Source organism: Rana temporaria, chromosome 9, assembly GCF_905171775.1.
Source record: "Rana temporaria chromosome 9, aRanTem1.1, whole genome shotgun sequence".
NCBI classification, from domain to species: Eukaryota; Metazoa; Chordata; class Amphibia; order Anura; family Ranidae; genus Rana; species Rana temporaria.
This window is the reverse complement of record NC_053497.1, coordinates 8,070,054-8,086,175: the sequence shown is the minus strand read 5'-3', so window position 1 is coordinate 8,086,175 and position 16,122 is coordinate 8,070,054. Positions and strand designations below refer to the sequence as shown.

General features: G+C 47.6%; 1 protein-coding gene across 1 annotated transcript in view; it reads left to right on the top strand.

Moving 5' to 3' along the window:
* The window catches only part of PAPPA (pappalysin 1), a 327,700-nt gene that overhangs the window by 210,438 nt on the left and 101,140 nt on the right, over positions 1 to 16,122 (top strand). Inside the window, exon 9 of the mRNA XM_040322751.1 lies at positions 3,020 to 3,111. Within this exon, the coding sequence (XP_040178685.1) occupies positions 3,020 to 3,111 (92 nt within the window). The remainder of the gene's footprint in view (positions 1 to 3,019; positions 3,112 to 16,122) is intronic.

Genomic DNA, 16,122 nt, shown 5'->3' with positions numbered 1-16,122 from the left:
TGCTGCCACTTGATATGGCTGCAACAAGTTCTTAAAAAAAAATACCGCCAGTTGGAAAATTAGGAAAATAGTGATCATTAGGACCAGTTCTGAGCTGACAAATGGAGGTACGCCAGTGCTTGGAGTGGAGCATGTCCATGTTCGGAAGCTGTCAGCTTGCCAAACAGTCCAAAGCAAAATTCCCAAAGCACATGTTCCTGGCAATGGCTGAAGAGTACGTGTGTGCTGTAGTGTCAACATATTGGGATTCGGAATGCCTCAAAGCAAGGAATATGTCGTCAGCACACCAGAGAACTCCATTAAAAGGGTCCAAAGATCCAGAGCCACACAGTACCCCTTTATCAGTCATGTGAAGGGCTCCTGCATGGCTCCAAAACGTTGCTATCTTCTGCTGTGATGTGATCGCTCAATAAAGTGTTGGACCCTTTTTAATGGAGTTCCTTGGTGTGCTGGTGACATATTCCTAGTGTAACGGGAGGGCCGTGGGACCCAGAAGCTCTTACTTAGATTGAGCCAAGAAATAAGGGACATATGTTGGATTGTTTTAACATGGGCCTGTAATCCACAATATATTCAAGAATGTCTGCAAGAACTAATTACAGGTTGTTGATTCTGAACCCAACAGGTCAATAGAAGAGTGACTCATTCATGTGGGAACACAGACTGTTAAGGGGGTAATTAAGTCTGCTACTGTCATGAAAACTAACCTTAGTCTGGCTTCTAAAGACCTTTCATTGTGTTATGCTAATTGACACTGTATTGTGTGAATTTCTATTGATGATAGATGTGTATTGTGAGTTAGCACAGTCTAAAGGTCAGATGTCTGACTTATGTCTACTAAAGGAATGTGTATTGTATAGCAGGTGAGAGAAGCCGGAGTCATGATGTCTGACTTGTCAGCTGTAGTAATTAGCTCATGTTAATTATGTCAGACCTGGTTCCAGAAAGTCTGACTAAAAGATGTGTATTGGGGCCCATTGTATCATGTTGTGGGTGGAGTTCAGTCATTGTTCATTGGGGTTTCTAACTGTATATAAGAAGTCTGAGTTTCCCATAAAAGTCTATCAGTTTGGAACCAGAGAACAGAGCTGTGTGTCTCGTTTCTGGGGAATCCATATGGGCCGTGTTCGTCTGCTGGATTGTGGAGTGTCGATAAGCTGTCATGGGTTGGTGAAATGGAATATCGTAAATGGTGTTAACCCCTGACCGTTACACCTAGCTTCCCCAAAAGGGCTCTATCTCTGGCCCCATTTAGATGGCTACCGGGAAAATCCATTGATGCTGAAACCCAAAAATAGCAATGCCCATTCCAGGGGGAAGGCGCCACTCAAACTGACCTGGTGCTATCGCAGTGTGTGACCAAGCCCCCAGTGGGCAGGGCAAAACAAGTCAGGGGCGTGATCAGAGCCCCACTGGCCAAGCCCACGCACTGCAACAGTACCGGGTCGGTTTAATCAGCGTCTTAAACTTGGTATGTTGTGCATAAATGCCCACTCCCGCATTCTGAACACCAGTGGGGAAATCCTTAATCCTCCAGCCTTGAGTGGCACTGCAAGCAAATGTGATCATAGCAATGCCCATTTTTGGAAAAGGACTTGAATAATTTGGTGAGTGAAGCCTGATGGGGAACTGAGAGACAACTCCCACCTCAGATCCACCTTACTTTTGATTGACAGTGGATGTCAATGGGCAGATTGGAAAATCCCTATTGGGCTGAATAGTAGCTATGGATCCATCCAATTCCATGTGCTGTCAATCAACAGTGAATCAGACCTGATGGACACTAGTCTCTCAATTCCCCATCAAGCGCCAAACACGGCACTACAAATCCCCTTGGCCGTGCACCTGTTAGGCCCCGTACACACGACCGGATCTGTCCGCTGATACTTGTCCGCGGACCAGTTTCAGCGGACATGTTCGGTCATGTGTACGGCCTATCGGACCGTTTTCCAGCGGACATTTGTCCAGCCAACCGTTTTCCAGCGGACAAAAATTTCTTAGCATGCTAAGAAACCTGTCCGCTGGAAACCTGTCCGTCGGACATGTTCGGTCGTCTGTACAGACTCACCGGACATGTCCGCTCGGCCGCCATCCCTCGCATGCGTCAAAGTGATTCGACGCATGCGTGGAAGCATTGACCTTCCAGGGCCGCGCACGTCACTGCGTAATCATCGCGGCGACGGCGCGGCCACGTCACCGCATATCGTGTACGCGCGGATTTCTGTCTGATGGTGATCGGCGGACCGATTTCAGCGGACAGTCCGTCCGTTTGTACGAGGCCCTAGGCCCCTTTCACACGGGGCGGATCAGTAATGATCCACCCCGTGAACCTCTGCTTGCTCAGCGGGGATCGCTCCGTTGATCCCCACTGAGCCGGCGGATGACAGGGCGGTCCCCGCACACTGTGCAGGGACTGCCCTGTCTTTTATCCGCTCTCCCCTACGGGGGGATCAGATGAACACGGACCGTCTTCACCCGATCCGCCAGACGGATGGGAAAAGTAGTTTTTTTCCTCCGTTACACTTTGGCGGATCGGAGTGGGTCAGATGTCAGCGGGCATGTCACCGCTGACATACGCGGCTCCATAGAGGAGCACAGAGCGCCCGTTCAGGTCCGCGAAAAAAAACTGGCAGGCGGACCTGAACGGGCGCTCCGTGTGAAAAAGCCCTAAGTGTGACGGGCGCTGAGGCCAGGGAGGAATTGCACCTTGGAAGTTGTGTCCATTATGGACACTCCAACCTCAGAACCTGGCTCCAAAAGATTCATGAACACTTTCCTGACAGCTACAAGAATCGGACTCAAGCTCTGATAATTTTTGGTTCAGCAGACCAACGCAATTCTAAAGGGTGTTTATGAATCTCCCCCAAAATCTGATTAGAATAAAGTCAAAAAGATGCTAACCCCAAAATTCAAATAAGCAAAAACTTTTTTGTGGCACTATGTTTTTCAATGCTTTTTGGCTGAAGTGTCCTAATTCTGATGTAATATTACAAGTGAAGTCTGCTTCCTCCTTCTGTAGGGACCTGGATGAAGAGTGCGATGACAGGAACAAGATCAATGGTGATGGATGCTCTTTATTTTGTCATCAGGAGCCATCTTTCCACTGCATGGGTAAGTGGTAGCCAGCAATGGGTCATTTATTCCATGGAAAATTATTTATTTATTATATTTGGGGATTTTTTATTTTATTATTATGTAATAATGTAATACAGTGGAACCTTGGAATACTCGCATAATCTGTAATCCAAAGCACTCGCATATCAAAGCGAGTCTCCCCATATAAGTCAATGGAAACTAAAATGATTTGTTCCACATTGACTTCTATGGCATGTAATACCGCATGTGGCCAGAGATAGGTGGGGGGGCGCCAGAGAGCCTCGGAAATACCCGGGACAGCTCGGCTGAACTTGGAAACCCTTGGAAAGACTTGGGAACAGGGGCGGACTGACAACTCATGGGGCCCCCGGGCAATAGAAGACTATGGGGCCCCTGGGCTTACAGATGGCCACCACGCCAAGAGGCAGTGCAGAGGCGGGGCAGCTAAAATCTCAGGATTTTCACATCAGAAGCATGTTGGTTTCAGACATATCAGGGACAGATGTAAAAAAAAAACATAGATTTTTACATACTGTCCCTGGTTTTACTGAGCCTGGCAACCCTGATGGGGCCCCCTAGTGACATGGGGCCCTCGGGCAGTGCCCGAGTGACTCAATGGTCAGTCTGCCCCTGCTTGGGAACAGTCCGCCTCCGCTCGGCTCCCTCTGGCCAAATGCGGTACTGCACACCGCTATGGCTTGAATCCTGCTAGTTTTGCGAGACAACATTCGCAAACTGAGTCAGGATTTAAAAAAAAATTGCTCATATTTCAAAACGCTTGTTAACCGCGTTACTCGCAGTCCGAGGTTTATATGAAATATGGGCAGCACAGTGGCAAAGTTGTTAGCACTTCCACGTGGCAGCACTGGGGTTGTTGGTTGGCACTGCCTGCCTAGAGTTTGCAGGTTCTCCCTGTGCCTGCCTGGGTTTCCTTTGAGTTCTCCAGTTTCCTCCCACACTCCAAGGACAGGCTGGTAGGTCAATTTCCAGGTTGGTCCTCTCTTCTTCACAGATCTTCTCTAAATCCTTAAGGTTTCTTGGCTGTCTTTTGGCAACATGAAGTTTCAGCTCCCTCCATAAATTTTCTATAGGATTAAGGTCTGGAGACTGGCTAGGCCACTCCATGACCTTAAAGCGGGGGGTTCACCCTAAAACTACTTTCTAGTATTACAATGTCCCGACACATTACAATACAATTATGCCTTTTTTTTTTTTTTTTTTTATGCTGTGCATACCTCGGTACAGCTAGTTCACCCGCGGCTTCCGGGTTGCGAATCCCGCGGGAGTGAGCGTTCCTAACTTGCTGGTGAATGACCAAAAACGAGCTCCCCCCTGTCGCGTAAGCTGCGTCACGATTGCCGAAAGAAGCCGAACGGCGAGTCGGCGCTATACTGCGCCTGCGCACTGCCGTTCGGCTCCTTTCGCTTACGCGACGGGGTGGTATAACCGCTGTGGGCGGGGGGGGGGAAGTGGTTGATCGGCAGATCTAAAGGGGTCAAACTCTGCGTAGCGAGCTTAGGGGCCACAGCGTGTGTGCGTGTGTGTACAGCCCCGTCCGGGTGGAATTTAGGTGGGCGCACTGGCTGCCCCAGTGAAAGGAGCCTTACCGTTGCATTTACGTTTCAGGGTGGGTTTTTCTATTGTGAATAAATGAACTGGTTGCCGACCAGCCGCATGTAATATAATAACGTCGGGCCCCCGCTCGCCCCCGACTCTCGTGCGCGTCGCCGCCGGGCACACGCGATCGCTCGTTACGTTTACACACACAGCTCCCGGTCCTGTCAGGGGGAGAAATGCTGATCTTCTGTTCATACAATGTATGAACAGCGATCTGTCATTTCCCCAAGTCAGTCCAAGTCCAAGTCAGTTAGAACACACCCAGGGAACATACTTAACCCCTTCCCCGCCCCCTAGTGTTAACCCCTTCCCTGCCAGTGGCATTTTTATAGTAATCCAATGCATTTTTATAGCACTGATCGCTCTAAAAATGCCAATGGTCCCAAAAATGTGTCAAAAGTGTTCGAAGTGTCCGCCATAATGTCGCAGTACTGGAAAAAAAAATCGCTGATCGCCGCCATTACTAGTAAAAAAAATATTAATAAAAATGCCATAAAAATACCCCCTATTTTGTAAACGCTATGGGCCAGATCCACGTAGATCGGCGTAATTTTAAGCAGGCGTAGCGTATCGTAGTTACGCTACCCCCGCCGCTACTTTGAGAGGCAAGTGCTGTATTCACAAAGCACTTGCGTCTAAAGTTACGGCGGCGTAGCTTAAATGTGTCGGCGTAAGGGCGCGGAATTCAAGTGACAAAGATGTGGGCGTGTTTTATGTTAATTCAACTTGACCCGACGTAAATGACGTTTTTTTTTAACGGCGCATGCGCCGTCCGTAGGGGGGTATCCCAGTGCGCATGCTCGAAATCACGTCGCAAATAGTCAATGCTTTCGACGTGAACGTAATTTACGCAAAGCCCTATTCGCGAACGTTTTACGCAAACGACGGAAAATTCGACGCTGGCCCGACGTCCAAACTTAACACTGCGTACGCCTCAAAGAGCCAGGGGTAACGTTACGCCGAAAAAAGCCTTACGTAAACGATGTAAAGAAAATGCGCCAGCCGGACGTAGGTTCTGAGAATCGGCGTATCTAGCTAATTTGCATACTCTACGCGGAAATCAACGGAAGCGCCACCTAGCGGCCAGCGTAAATATGCACCTAAGATCCGACGGCGTACTAAGACGTACGTCAGTCGGATCTAGCCCACATTCAGTCGTATCTTGTTTTGTGGATACAAAACAAAGATACGCCGGGGCATCCTAGAAGTTACGCGGCGTATCAATAAATACGCCGACGTAACTTCTTTGTGGATCTGGCCCTATAACTTTTGCGCAAACCAATCAATAAACGTTTATTGCAATTTTTTTATGAAAAATAGGTAGAAGAATACGTATCGGCCTAAACCGAGGAAAAAATATGTTTTTTTATATATTTTTGGGGGATATTTATTATAGCAAAAAGCAAAAAATATTAATTTTTTTCAAAATTGTCGCTCTATTTTCGTTTATAGCACAAAAAATAAAAACCGCAGAGGTGATCAAATACCACCAAAAGAAAGTTCCATTTGTGGGGAAAAAAGGACGCCAATTTTGTTTGGGAGCCACGTCGCACGACCGCGCAATCGTCAGTTAAAGCGACGCAGTGCCGAATCGCAAAAAGTGCTCTGGTCTTTGACCAGCAATATGGTCCGGGGGGTTAAGTGGTTAAAAGCTTGTAAAAAAAAAAAAAAAAACACCCGTGTGAGCGTGCGCGCTCGTACGCTCGCTCATCTTCTGTTTGGGTTCCTTCTTGGTTTTTCTAACACGGGAAAATGCTGATAATATACAAATTAGCAGCTCGCTGACTCCCAACACCATGACAGATTTAGTGTCAGCGCCATCCTGCCCGCCGTGCCGGATCAAGATGACTCATCAGTAATCCTTCACACATAACAGATCATATTTTTTAATATCTGATGGCGTTTTTAGACCTGTAAAACAAATTCAAGACCAAAAATGAAAAATTTTCATTATTTATTTGTATTTATATATATATATTTTTATGTAGAGGTAAACTATTATTCTTAAAAAAAAAAAAATATTCTTAAATATTAATTACATTAAATAATAAAAAATATATTAAATATTAATTATTGTTAAAAGTGTAAATTTATAAAAAAAAATGTTACAGTTCCATCTCCTGTATTATTAAAAATTATTATTAAATATTATTTAAATTAAATCAGCCGTTCGCCGACCGATGCGTGACGATATACACGTTGGCAGAATGGCAAGGCTGCGCAAAGCAACGTACCTGTACGTCGCCTTTAACAACTTGCCGACCAGCCTCCGTCGTTTTACGGCTCTCGCGCAGGCCACTAGGGGCGCGTGCGCGCCCCCCGCTCTTCCCCGACTCCGGTGCGCGTGCCCGGCGGGCGCGATCGCCGCCGGGCACACGCGATCGCTCGTTACAGAGCGGGGACCGGGAGCTGTGTGTGTAAACACACAGCTCCCGGTCCTGTCAGGAAGAGAAATGCTGTCCTCCTTTCTCTGCATTCCTCTTGTCATACAAAACTTGGGGTAGGTATTGAGGCTGACATGTCTCTTCCTCTGCATTCCTCTTGTCATACAAAACCTGGGATTGGCATTAGGGATGACACGTTCCCCTTCCTCTGCATTCCTCTTGCCATACAAAACTTGGTTTAGGTATTGAGCCTGACACCTTTCCCCTTCCTCTGCATTACTCTTGCTATACAAAACCTGGGATTGGTTTTAGGGATGAAACTTTCCCCTTCCTCTGCATTCCACTTGCCATGCAAAACTTGGTATGGGTATTGAGGCCGACACTGTCCCTCTTCCTCTGCATTCCTCTTGTCATACAAAACTTGGTATGGGAATTGAGGCCGACACCGTCCCTCTTCCTCTGCATTCCTCTTGTCATACAAAACTTGGTATGGGTATTGAGGCCGACACTGTCCCTCTTCCTCTGCATTCCTCTTGTCATACAAAACTTGGTATGGGTATTGAGGCTGACATGTCTCTTCCTCTGCATTCCTCTTGCTATACAAAACCTGGGATTGGCATTAGGGATGACACGTTCCCCTTCCTCTGCATTCCTCTTGCTATACAAAACTTGGGATTGGCATTAGGGATGACACGTTCCCCTTCCTCTGCATTCCTCTTGCCATACAAAACTTGGTTGAGGTATTGAGCCTGACACCTTTCCCCTTCCTCTGCATTCCTCTTGACACGTGAGGTATCGCCGCAATCGTTAGAGCGAGAACAATAGTTCTAGACCTCCTCTGTAACTCTAAACTGGTAACCTGTAAAAATGTATAAAGAGTCGCCTATGGAGATGTTTAAGTATCGTAGTTCGTCGCCATTCCACGAGCGTGCCCAATTTTAAAGCGTGACATGCTAGGTATCTATTTACTCGGCGTAACATCCTATTTTATTTATTTATTTATTATTATTATTATTAATATTATTTATTTATTTATTATTATTACTATTGTTATTATTATTAATTTATGTATTAATATTATTTATTTATGTATTATTATTTAATTATTTATTTATTTTTAACCTAAAAATTGGGTTATATTTTTGGGCCAGATCCTCATAGGTAGTACGCCGGCGTATCTACTGATACGCCGGCGTACTTTCAAATTACCCGCGTCGTATCTTTAGTTTGAATCCTCAAACCAAGATACGACGGCTTCTGGGTTCGATCCGACAGGCGTACGGCTTCGTACGACTTCGGATCGTAGGTGCAATACTTTGGCGCCCGCTGGGTAGAGTTCGCATCGTTTTCCGCGTCGGGTATGCAAATTAGCGATTTACGACGATCCACGAACGTACGCACGGCAGTCGCATTTTCTAACGTCGTCTGTAGTCGGCTTTTCCCAGCGTATAGTTAAAGCTGCTATTTTGTGGCGTATAGATAGACTTGCCATGTTAAAGTATGGCCGTCGTTCCCGCTTCGAAATTTGAATTTTTTTTTTTGTTGCATAAGTCGTCCGTGAATATGGATGGACGTAATTCACGTCTAAGTTTAAAAAATGACGTCGTTGCGATGTCATTTCGCACAAAGCACGGTGGGAAATTTCGAAACGGAGCATGCGCAGTTCAATCGGCGCGGGGACGTGCTTCATTTAAATGAATCACGCCCCCTACCCGCCGATTTGAATTCCGCCGCCAGAAATACACTACGTATCTTACGGCGCAAAATCTTTGAGGATTTGAAAGTACGCCAGGTAAGGTAAGGCGGCGTAGCGTATCTCTTATACGCGGCGCAAGTGTAAATGTCTATGGATCTGGCCCAATGTGTTTAAAAACCGGTTCATAAATACAGTGTGACATAAAACATTTCAAGCATTTCAGTTTTATTCTTTAGGGTCTCTGCAAAAAAAATAATAATAATAAAAATAATAATAATAATAATAATAATAATAATAACGTTTGGGGGTTTTAAGTATTTTTCTAGCAAAAAAAAAAAAAAAATGCCAGAACAGACAATATAAGGTGTTTCTATTTTCTTAAAACATCTATTTTTCTGAGTCTATTTGTCGTATCTGCATTGCATACCAGTGTTTGAAAAAAAAAAAATAAAAAAAAAAAATCATGTTTATTTATTTATTTATTTTTTATTTCACCACCTGTGTTAAAAAAAGAAAAAAAAGAAAGAAAAGGTAATTCTAGCTTTACAAATGATGTTTATGAGTAACATAGTGACATATTGTGAAGTGAATGAGAAGAAGTGGGAGGAGGACAGGCATTGCGGCGTGAGAGAAGAGGTGTTATCTGTGGGATAGACTGAGGCCCCATACACACGATAGAATTTATCCGCGAATACGGTCCAGCGGACCGTTTCCGCGGATAAATCCTCTTGAGGATTTAGGCGGATTTTTATGCGATGGAGTGTACACACCATCGCATTGAAATCCGCGCCAAAATCCTCTGGCGATGACGTGTCGCGCCGTCGCCGCGATTATGACGCGGGACGTGCGCGACGCTGTCATATAAGGAATTCCACGCATGCGTCGAATCATTACGACGCATGCGGGGGATCCCTTCGGACGGATGGATCCGGTGAGTCTGTACAGACCAGCGGATCCATCCGTTGGGATGGATTCCAGCAGATGGATTTGTTCTGCATGTCAGCAAATATTCGATCTGCTGGAATCCATCCCAGGGGAGATATATCCGCGGAAAAAGATCCGCTGGAGTGTACACACCATAGGATCTATCCGCTGAAACCCATTCGCTGGGATTTATCTGCAGATGGATTCTATGGTGTGTACGGGGCCTGACACTGGAAGAGTCATAAATTCCACATACTATACATAGCTTACTACGGGTGCAAACCAGTCCAGGCAAACGGTAGCGGGGAAAACGCAGTTCATTTTAGCACGGGGCTGTCCAACTTCTCTCGTCAAGGGCCACAGTTCAGGATTCTGGAACTTATGCAATGATTTTGTACATACGCTACATTGCCAAAAGTATTGGGACGCCTGCCTTGACACGCACATGAACTGTAATGGCATCCCAGTCTTATAGCTGGATTCAGGTAGGGCCGCCGTAAGTCAGAGGGGCAAGTACTGGGGGCCAAATCCACAGAAAAGCTGCCTAACTTAACTTTTCAGAGTTAAGTTACACGGCCGCAATTCTCCCAATTTAGGTAGCGATCCTCAAAGCACTTACCCGGAAAATTGCGGCAGTGCAACTTAACTCCGTGCATCCTAAGGCGTTCCTAATTAAAATGGGCGATTCCCATTTAAATTAGGCGCGCTCCCGCGCCGGACGTACTGCGCATGCGTGTGACGTCATTTTTTCCGACGGGCAGCGCGCGAACGTAATTTACGCCGGGCTTTGTGGATTGCGACGGGACAATAAAGTTGCGACGGGTTAAAAAAAAGTTACGCGCCGGGAAAAAATAATCAAAATTTTAAAAAAAACGCGGCGATCGAAAAAAAGGTCTGGTTTTACATGGTGTACTAACTTTACACATTGTAAAACCAGCCCTAATTTTGCGCAAGCAAATCGTAACTTACGCAGAAAACACAAAGCTTAAAAGCTTTGTGGATCTGCTTAAGTACTCATTTGCATACGCTAGGCGGCATTTCGACTCGAAATGCCCCCAGCGGCGGATGCGGTACTGCATCCTAAGATCTGACAGTGTAAGTGTCTTACAGATGTCAGATCTTCTGACTATCTTTGGAAAAATCCTTCTGAGGATCGTTTCCAAAGATAGCCACAGGGATACGCAGGCTGAACAGCAGATCCGCCTGCGTATCTCTTTTGTGGATTTGGCCCTGTATTCACAATTAGGTAGATTCAGGTATGTTGGCGTAACTTTGCGGCCGGCGTAGCTTAAGGCATTTAAGCTACGCCGCTGTAAGTTAGCGAGGCAAGTACTTGATTCACAATGTACTTGCCTGCTAAGTTACCGCGGCGTAGCCTAAATCGGTGGGCGTAAGGGCGCCTAATTCAAATGTGTTTGAGGGGGGCGTGTTTTATGTTAATGGCGCTTGACCTCACGTTTTTTACGTTTTTTTTAAACTGCGCATGCGCCGGGCGCCTACATTTCCCAGTGTGCATTGCGGCTAAGTACGCCGCACGGGCCTATTGATTTTGACGTGGACATAAACGACGTAAATCCCGATTCACGGCCGATTTACGCAAACAACGTAAAAAATTCGAATTTCGACGTGGGAAAGGCGGCCATACTTGACATTACTATTCCAATAGAGCCTAGCTCTAACTTTACGCGGCATATCTCTTTCGTAAACGGCGTAAAAGTACTGCGTCGGCCGGGCATACTGTCGTGAATCGGCGTATCTCCTCATTTACATATTCTACGCCGACCGCAATGGAAGCGCCACCTAGCGGCCATCCAAAATATTGCAATCTAAGATAGGACGGCGCAAGCCGTCGTATCTTAGATATGTTTAAGCGTATATATGTTTGAGAATACACTTAAACATAAGTCAGCGTAGATTTTGAGTTAGGTCGGCTTATCTACTAATAAGTCGGCCTAACTCTTACTGAATCTACCTAAAAGTACTTGCCTCCTAAGTTACGGCGGCGTAGCGTGAATAGGCCGGCGTAAGCGTGCCTAATTCAAATGAGGATGTGGGGGGCGTGTTTTATGCATATTAACTGTGACCCGACGCGCATGCGCCGTCCGTGTACATATCCCAGTGCGCATTGTGGCAAAGTGCCTTACCCCCACTCTACGCCACTGCATTTACCCCATCAAGGCTGCACCATTTTGCTCCCGGGGTGGTGGACCCCCCCACTCTACGCCATTGCATTTACCCCATCACGGCTGCACTATTTTGCGCCCGGGCGGTGGCCCCCCCTTGCACTCCCCCACTCTAAACCACTGCATTTACCCCCATCACGGCTGCACCATTTTGCGCCCTGGGCGGTGGCCCTCCCCTTGCACCCCCCACTCTACACCACTGCATTTACCCCATCAAGGCTGCACCATTTTGCGCCCAGGGCGGTGGCCCTCCCCTTGCACCCCCCACTCTACGCCACTGCATTTACCCCGTCAAGGCTGCACCATTTTGCGCCCGGGGTGGTGGCCCCCACTCTACGCCACTGCATTTACCCCCATCAAGGCTGCACCATTTTTTGTTTGAATCCACTACATTCTTCGAGAGAATATCACCAGAAGAAAGTTACGTCTTTTCCCAAAAAAAGTTAAAAATATGACTTTGGTTTCATAAGTAATAACAACGTTATTGCCAAATCAATAGGCCAATAAGAGAAGAATAAACTATCGCTCTGGCCCTTCAGGGGCTCCATAAACCAACGGCTTTGTTGCTTCTCATACCTTAATGATCTTTTTTTTTTCGGAAGCTTGTAATTCTAAAACGTATTTCTATAGTCACGCTGCTGCTCCGTGGCACCCGGCTGGTGGCTGTAAAGGGACTGCGAAGAAAATCCTGAGGGTGGAAGCTACGTATCGTCTGAAATTCCATCGCGGGAAAACGAGAAATTTCTCACGCAACTCTTTTGATGTGCCGGCCCACCGCTCATCTTTTGGGAGAATGTTTTAGAAGGATGCAGGGGGATACGTTCTATCCAATAATTCTCTGTGTTCGGGATTCCTGTGCCTGGTGTTTAGACAGCTTTATACACCGCCACGGAGATATCTGTAAATTCTCTTTTTATTCTTTCTTCAAGGGAAAGGTTACTTTACGAGCATTTGTAAAAAAAAAAAAAAAAATGTTGCCAGGACATTAAGGCCCGGATTCTCGTACGAGTTACGCCAGCGTATCTCCAGATACGCCAACGTAACTCTGAGTCCGAGCCGTCGTATCTATGCGCCTGATTCTTAGAATCAGTTACGCATAGATTTCTATTAGATCCGACCGGCGCAAGTCTCTTACGCCGTCGTATCTTAACTGCATATTTACGCTGGCCGCTAGGGGCGTGTATGCTGATTTACGCCTAGAAATATATAAATCAGCTAGATACGCCAATTCACAAACGTACGCCCGGCCGACGCAGTACAGATACGCCGTTTACGTTAGGCTTTTCCTGGCGTAAAGTTACCCCTGCTATATGAGGCGTACATGAGGCGTACCCGCGTCAAATTTTGAAATTTTTACGCCGTTTGCGTAAGTCGTTCTTGAATAGGGCTGGGCATCATTTACGTTCACGTCGAAAGCATTGGCTTCTTGCGGGTTAATTTGGAGCATGCGCACTGGGATACTTTCACGGACGGCGCATGCGCCGTTCGTAAAAAGCATAATTTACATGGAGTCGCATAAAATTTACATAACACACGCCCACATCTACCACATTTAAATTAGGCGGGCTTACGCCGGCCTATTTACGTTACACCGCCGCAACTTTCGTTTGAGAATACGGCACTTGCCTGTAAAAGTTGCGGAGGCGTAACGTAAATAGGATACGTTACGCCTCCGCACAAAGATACGTGATTCTACGTGAATCCGGGCCAAAGTAAAAACAGGGCATGCAATACAACGTATGGATAATGTCAGGACCAGGACCTGAACCCACAACCTCTGCTGCGTTTGGCAGTGGCTCTTCTTGCCGTGACACCTAAGGTGATGCTGCTAAACGTATGTTCAGAGTAGGGTGACCACATTTCCAAACTACCATTCAGGGAAACCCCCCCTTCCCAAAAATCTGATTGTGCTGTAACGAATCACAGCACAGTGAAGAGGTGGGATTTATGATTTCTCCAATCACAAGCAGGGGGCGGGGATTGTGCTCCTCCAGGCATTCCCGGCCAGGACAAGCACTGTCAGTGAGTAAAGCGACGAAGTGGCAGCCTTTTTTGGGGGCATCAGATTGGCCGGGTGGGGGGGGGGTGGCTGTGTCAGTTTCATTCCGGGCAGGGGTGGACTGGCCATTGGGACTACAGGGAGTTTCCCGGTGGGCCGATGGCTCAGTGGGCCGGCTTCAGTGGCAGCGGACCGCCGCCCCCCTCCGCTCCTCTGTGTCTACCTTCCCGCAGCGCTCACCTGGGGGGACAAAGAAGCAGGGGGGACGACAGAGGAGCATGGGGGAGGGGACAGACAGCTGTCAAAGTGGGCCAGTCTTAATGAAGTCCCGGGCCAAATTTTTGTCCCAGTCCAGCCCTGATTCCGGGACACTGTATTGCTGCATTTGATGGCACAGTGGCATCGTTTGATGGGCACAGTCGCAACATTTGATGGCACAGTTCCAGCGTTTGATGGCACAGTGGCTGCGTTTGATGGAAATTTATGTTTTTTTTATTTAGTTTATTTGCACGTTAATATTAGTAGCCAATGTCTTCTTTTTCTGCTGATTTTAATATTCAGGAGTAGAAGAGGTATTTCAAACAGGATACGTGTCTCAACACTTTCATATTTTTCAGCCGAACGATTATCTTTAGTTTTTCCTTTCAGGCCGGCACTTCAGTTGCTGGTAAATTGACAGCATCCTTCGTGTCGTCTTTTCACACCTATGATGCAATCTATCCCATGACCGCTTCTTGGACTAGCAGTGGCAAGGGCTAGCAGATTATGTCTTCTGGTGGTACTTGTCCTCAGTATGGCTGTTAGCTACGGGGGTCTTGCAGGGCCGATCCTAGGCAGGGTGCACAGGGTGCTCCGCACCCAGGCGCCGCAGAGGTGGGGGCGCCAAAGCTCCAAAGTGCTCCCCTCCCTCCTCCTTGTCTGTGTCCTGAGGCGGAGCGCATGTAGCGGGTGCTTCGGTTCCCCATCCCGCTTGCTCTCTCCGCTGGCAACTGATAAGAGCGCATATCTCCCGCTGTCCCCGGAATCCAGTCTGGGTACCACAATGGAGCCTAGTACGGGAACACGTTTCGGCATAGGCTCCACTAATTAATTCTGTCCGGTGTGCATGGAGCAGTCTCCTGTCTGCCCCGCCCCCTCTGCGTGTGTCGGCTCTTCTCCCATAGGCGGTGTGATGAGAGGCTTCTGGGTTGTCCGGAGCTGCTGCCAATCATCCTGTGCACTCCCAGAAATGCTCTCCGAGTGCCACCCTCCAAGTAACCAAAGATGCCACATATGCCCTGCCCCCTGTAATGTGTTTCTGCTCCCAGCACGCCCGAGCTACAGGGATCTAATGGACAAGTACTGATCTATGGGGACACCTGATGTGGGGGGCTCTGATGGGGGACAGCTGCTGTGGGGGGCTCTGATGGGGGACACCTGCTTGGGGGGGGCTCTGATGGGGGACACCTGCTGTGGGGGGCTCTGATGGGGGACACCTGCTTGGGGGGGGCTCTGATGGGGGACACCTGATGTGGGGGGCTCTGATGGTGGACAGCTGCTGTGGGGGGGGCTCTGATGGGGGACACCTGCTGTGGGGGGGCTCTGATGGGGGACACATGCTGTGGGGGGCTCTGATGGGGGACACCTGCTGTGGGGCCCTGATGGGGACACCTGCTGTGGGGGGCTCTGATGGGGGACACATGCTGTGGGGGGCTCTGATGGGGGACACCTGCTTGGGGCCCTGATGGGGATACCTCCTGTGGGGGGCCCTGATGGGGACACCTGCTGTGGGGGGCTCTGATGGGGGACACTAATGAAGACTTCTTAGGGGAGCATCTCTGTGTTTGAGTTGTAGCCATAGAAACATTTGTAAAGGGGAGGAGTTAGTAAGATGGCCACGCCCATGTGGGGGCGCCAAAAATATTTCTGCACCCAGGCGTCTGTGATTGGCCCTGGGGTCTTGAATTAATGTGGAGAGCTGCCTTTTGAGGACATTTCCAGCAGTGGTGGAACTCCAACGATCCAAATATCGAAAATCCAACCAAGAGAAACAGCATAGAACACAGCTTTCTCTTTAAAAAGTGGTAGACATACACTGCTCTGTTGTAATATAATACATTGACTATAAAGAATGATGATGAATTTACAAATAAAATAATCTATGAATCTTTCCCTTTTCCTTTTTTCACAATTGAAAAAATCCCCTGAAGAAGGCCAATAATTAAAAGGTCGAAACGCGTAGGG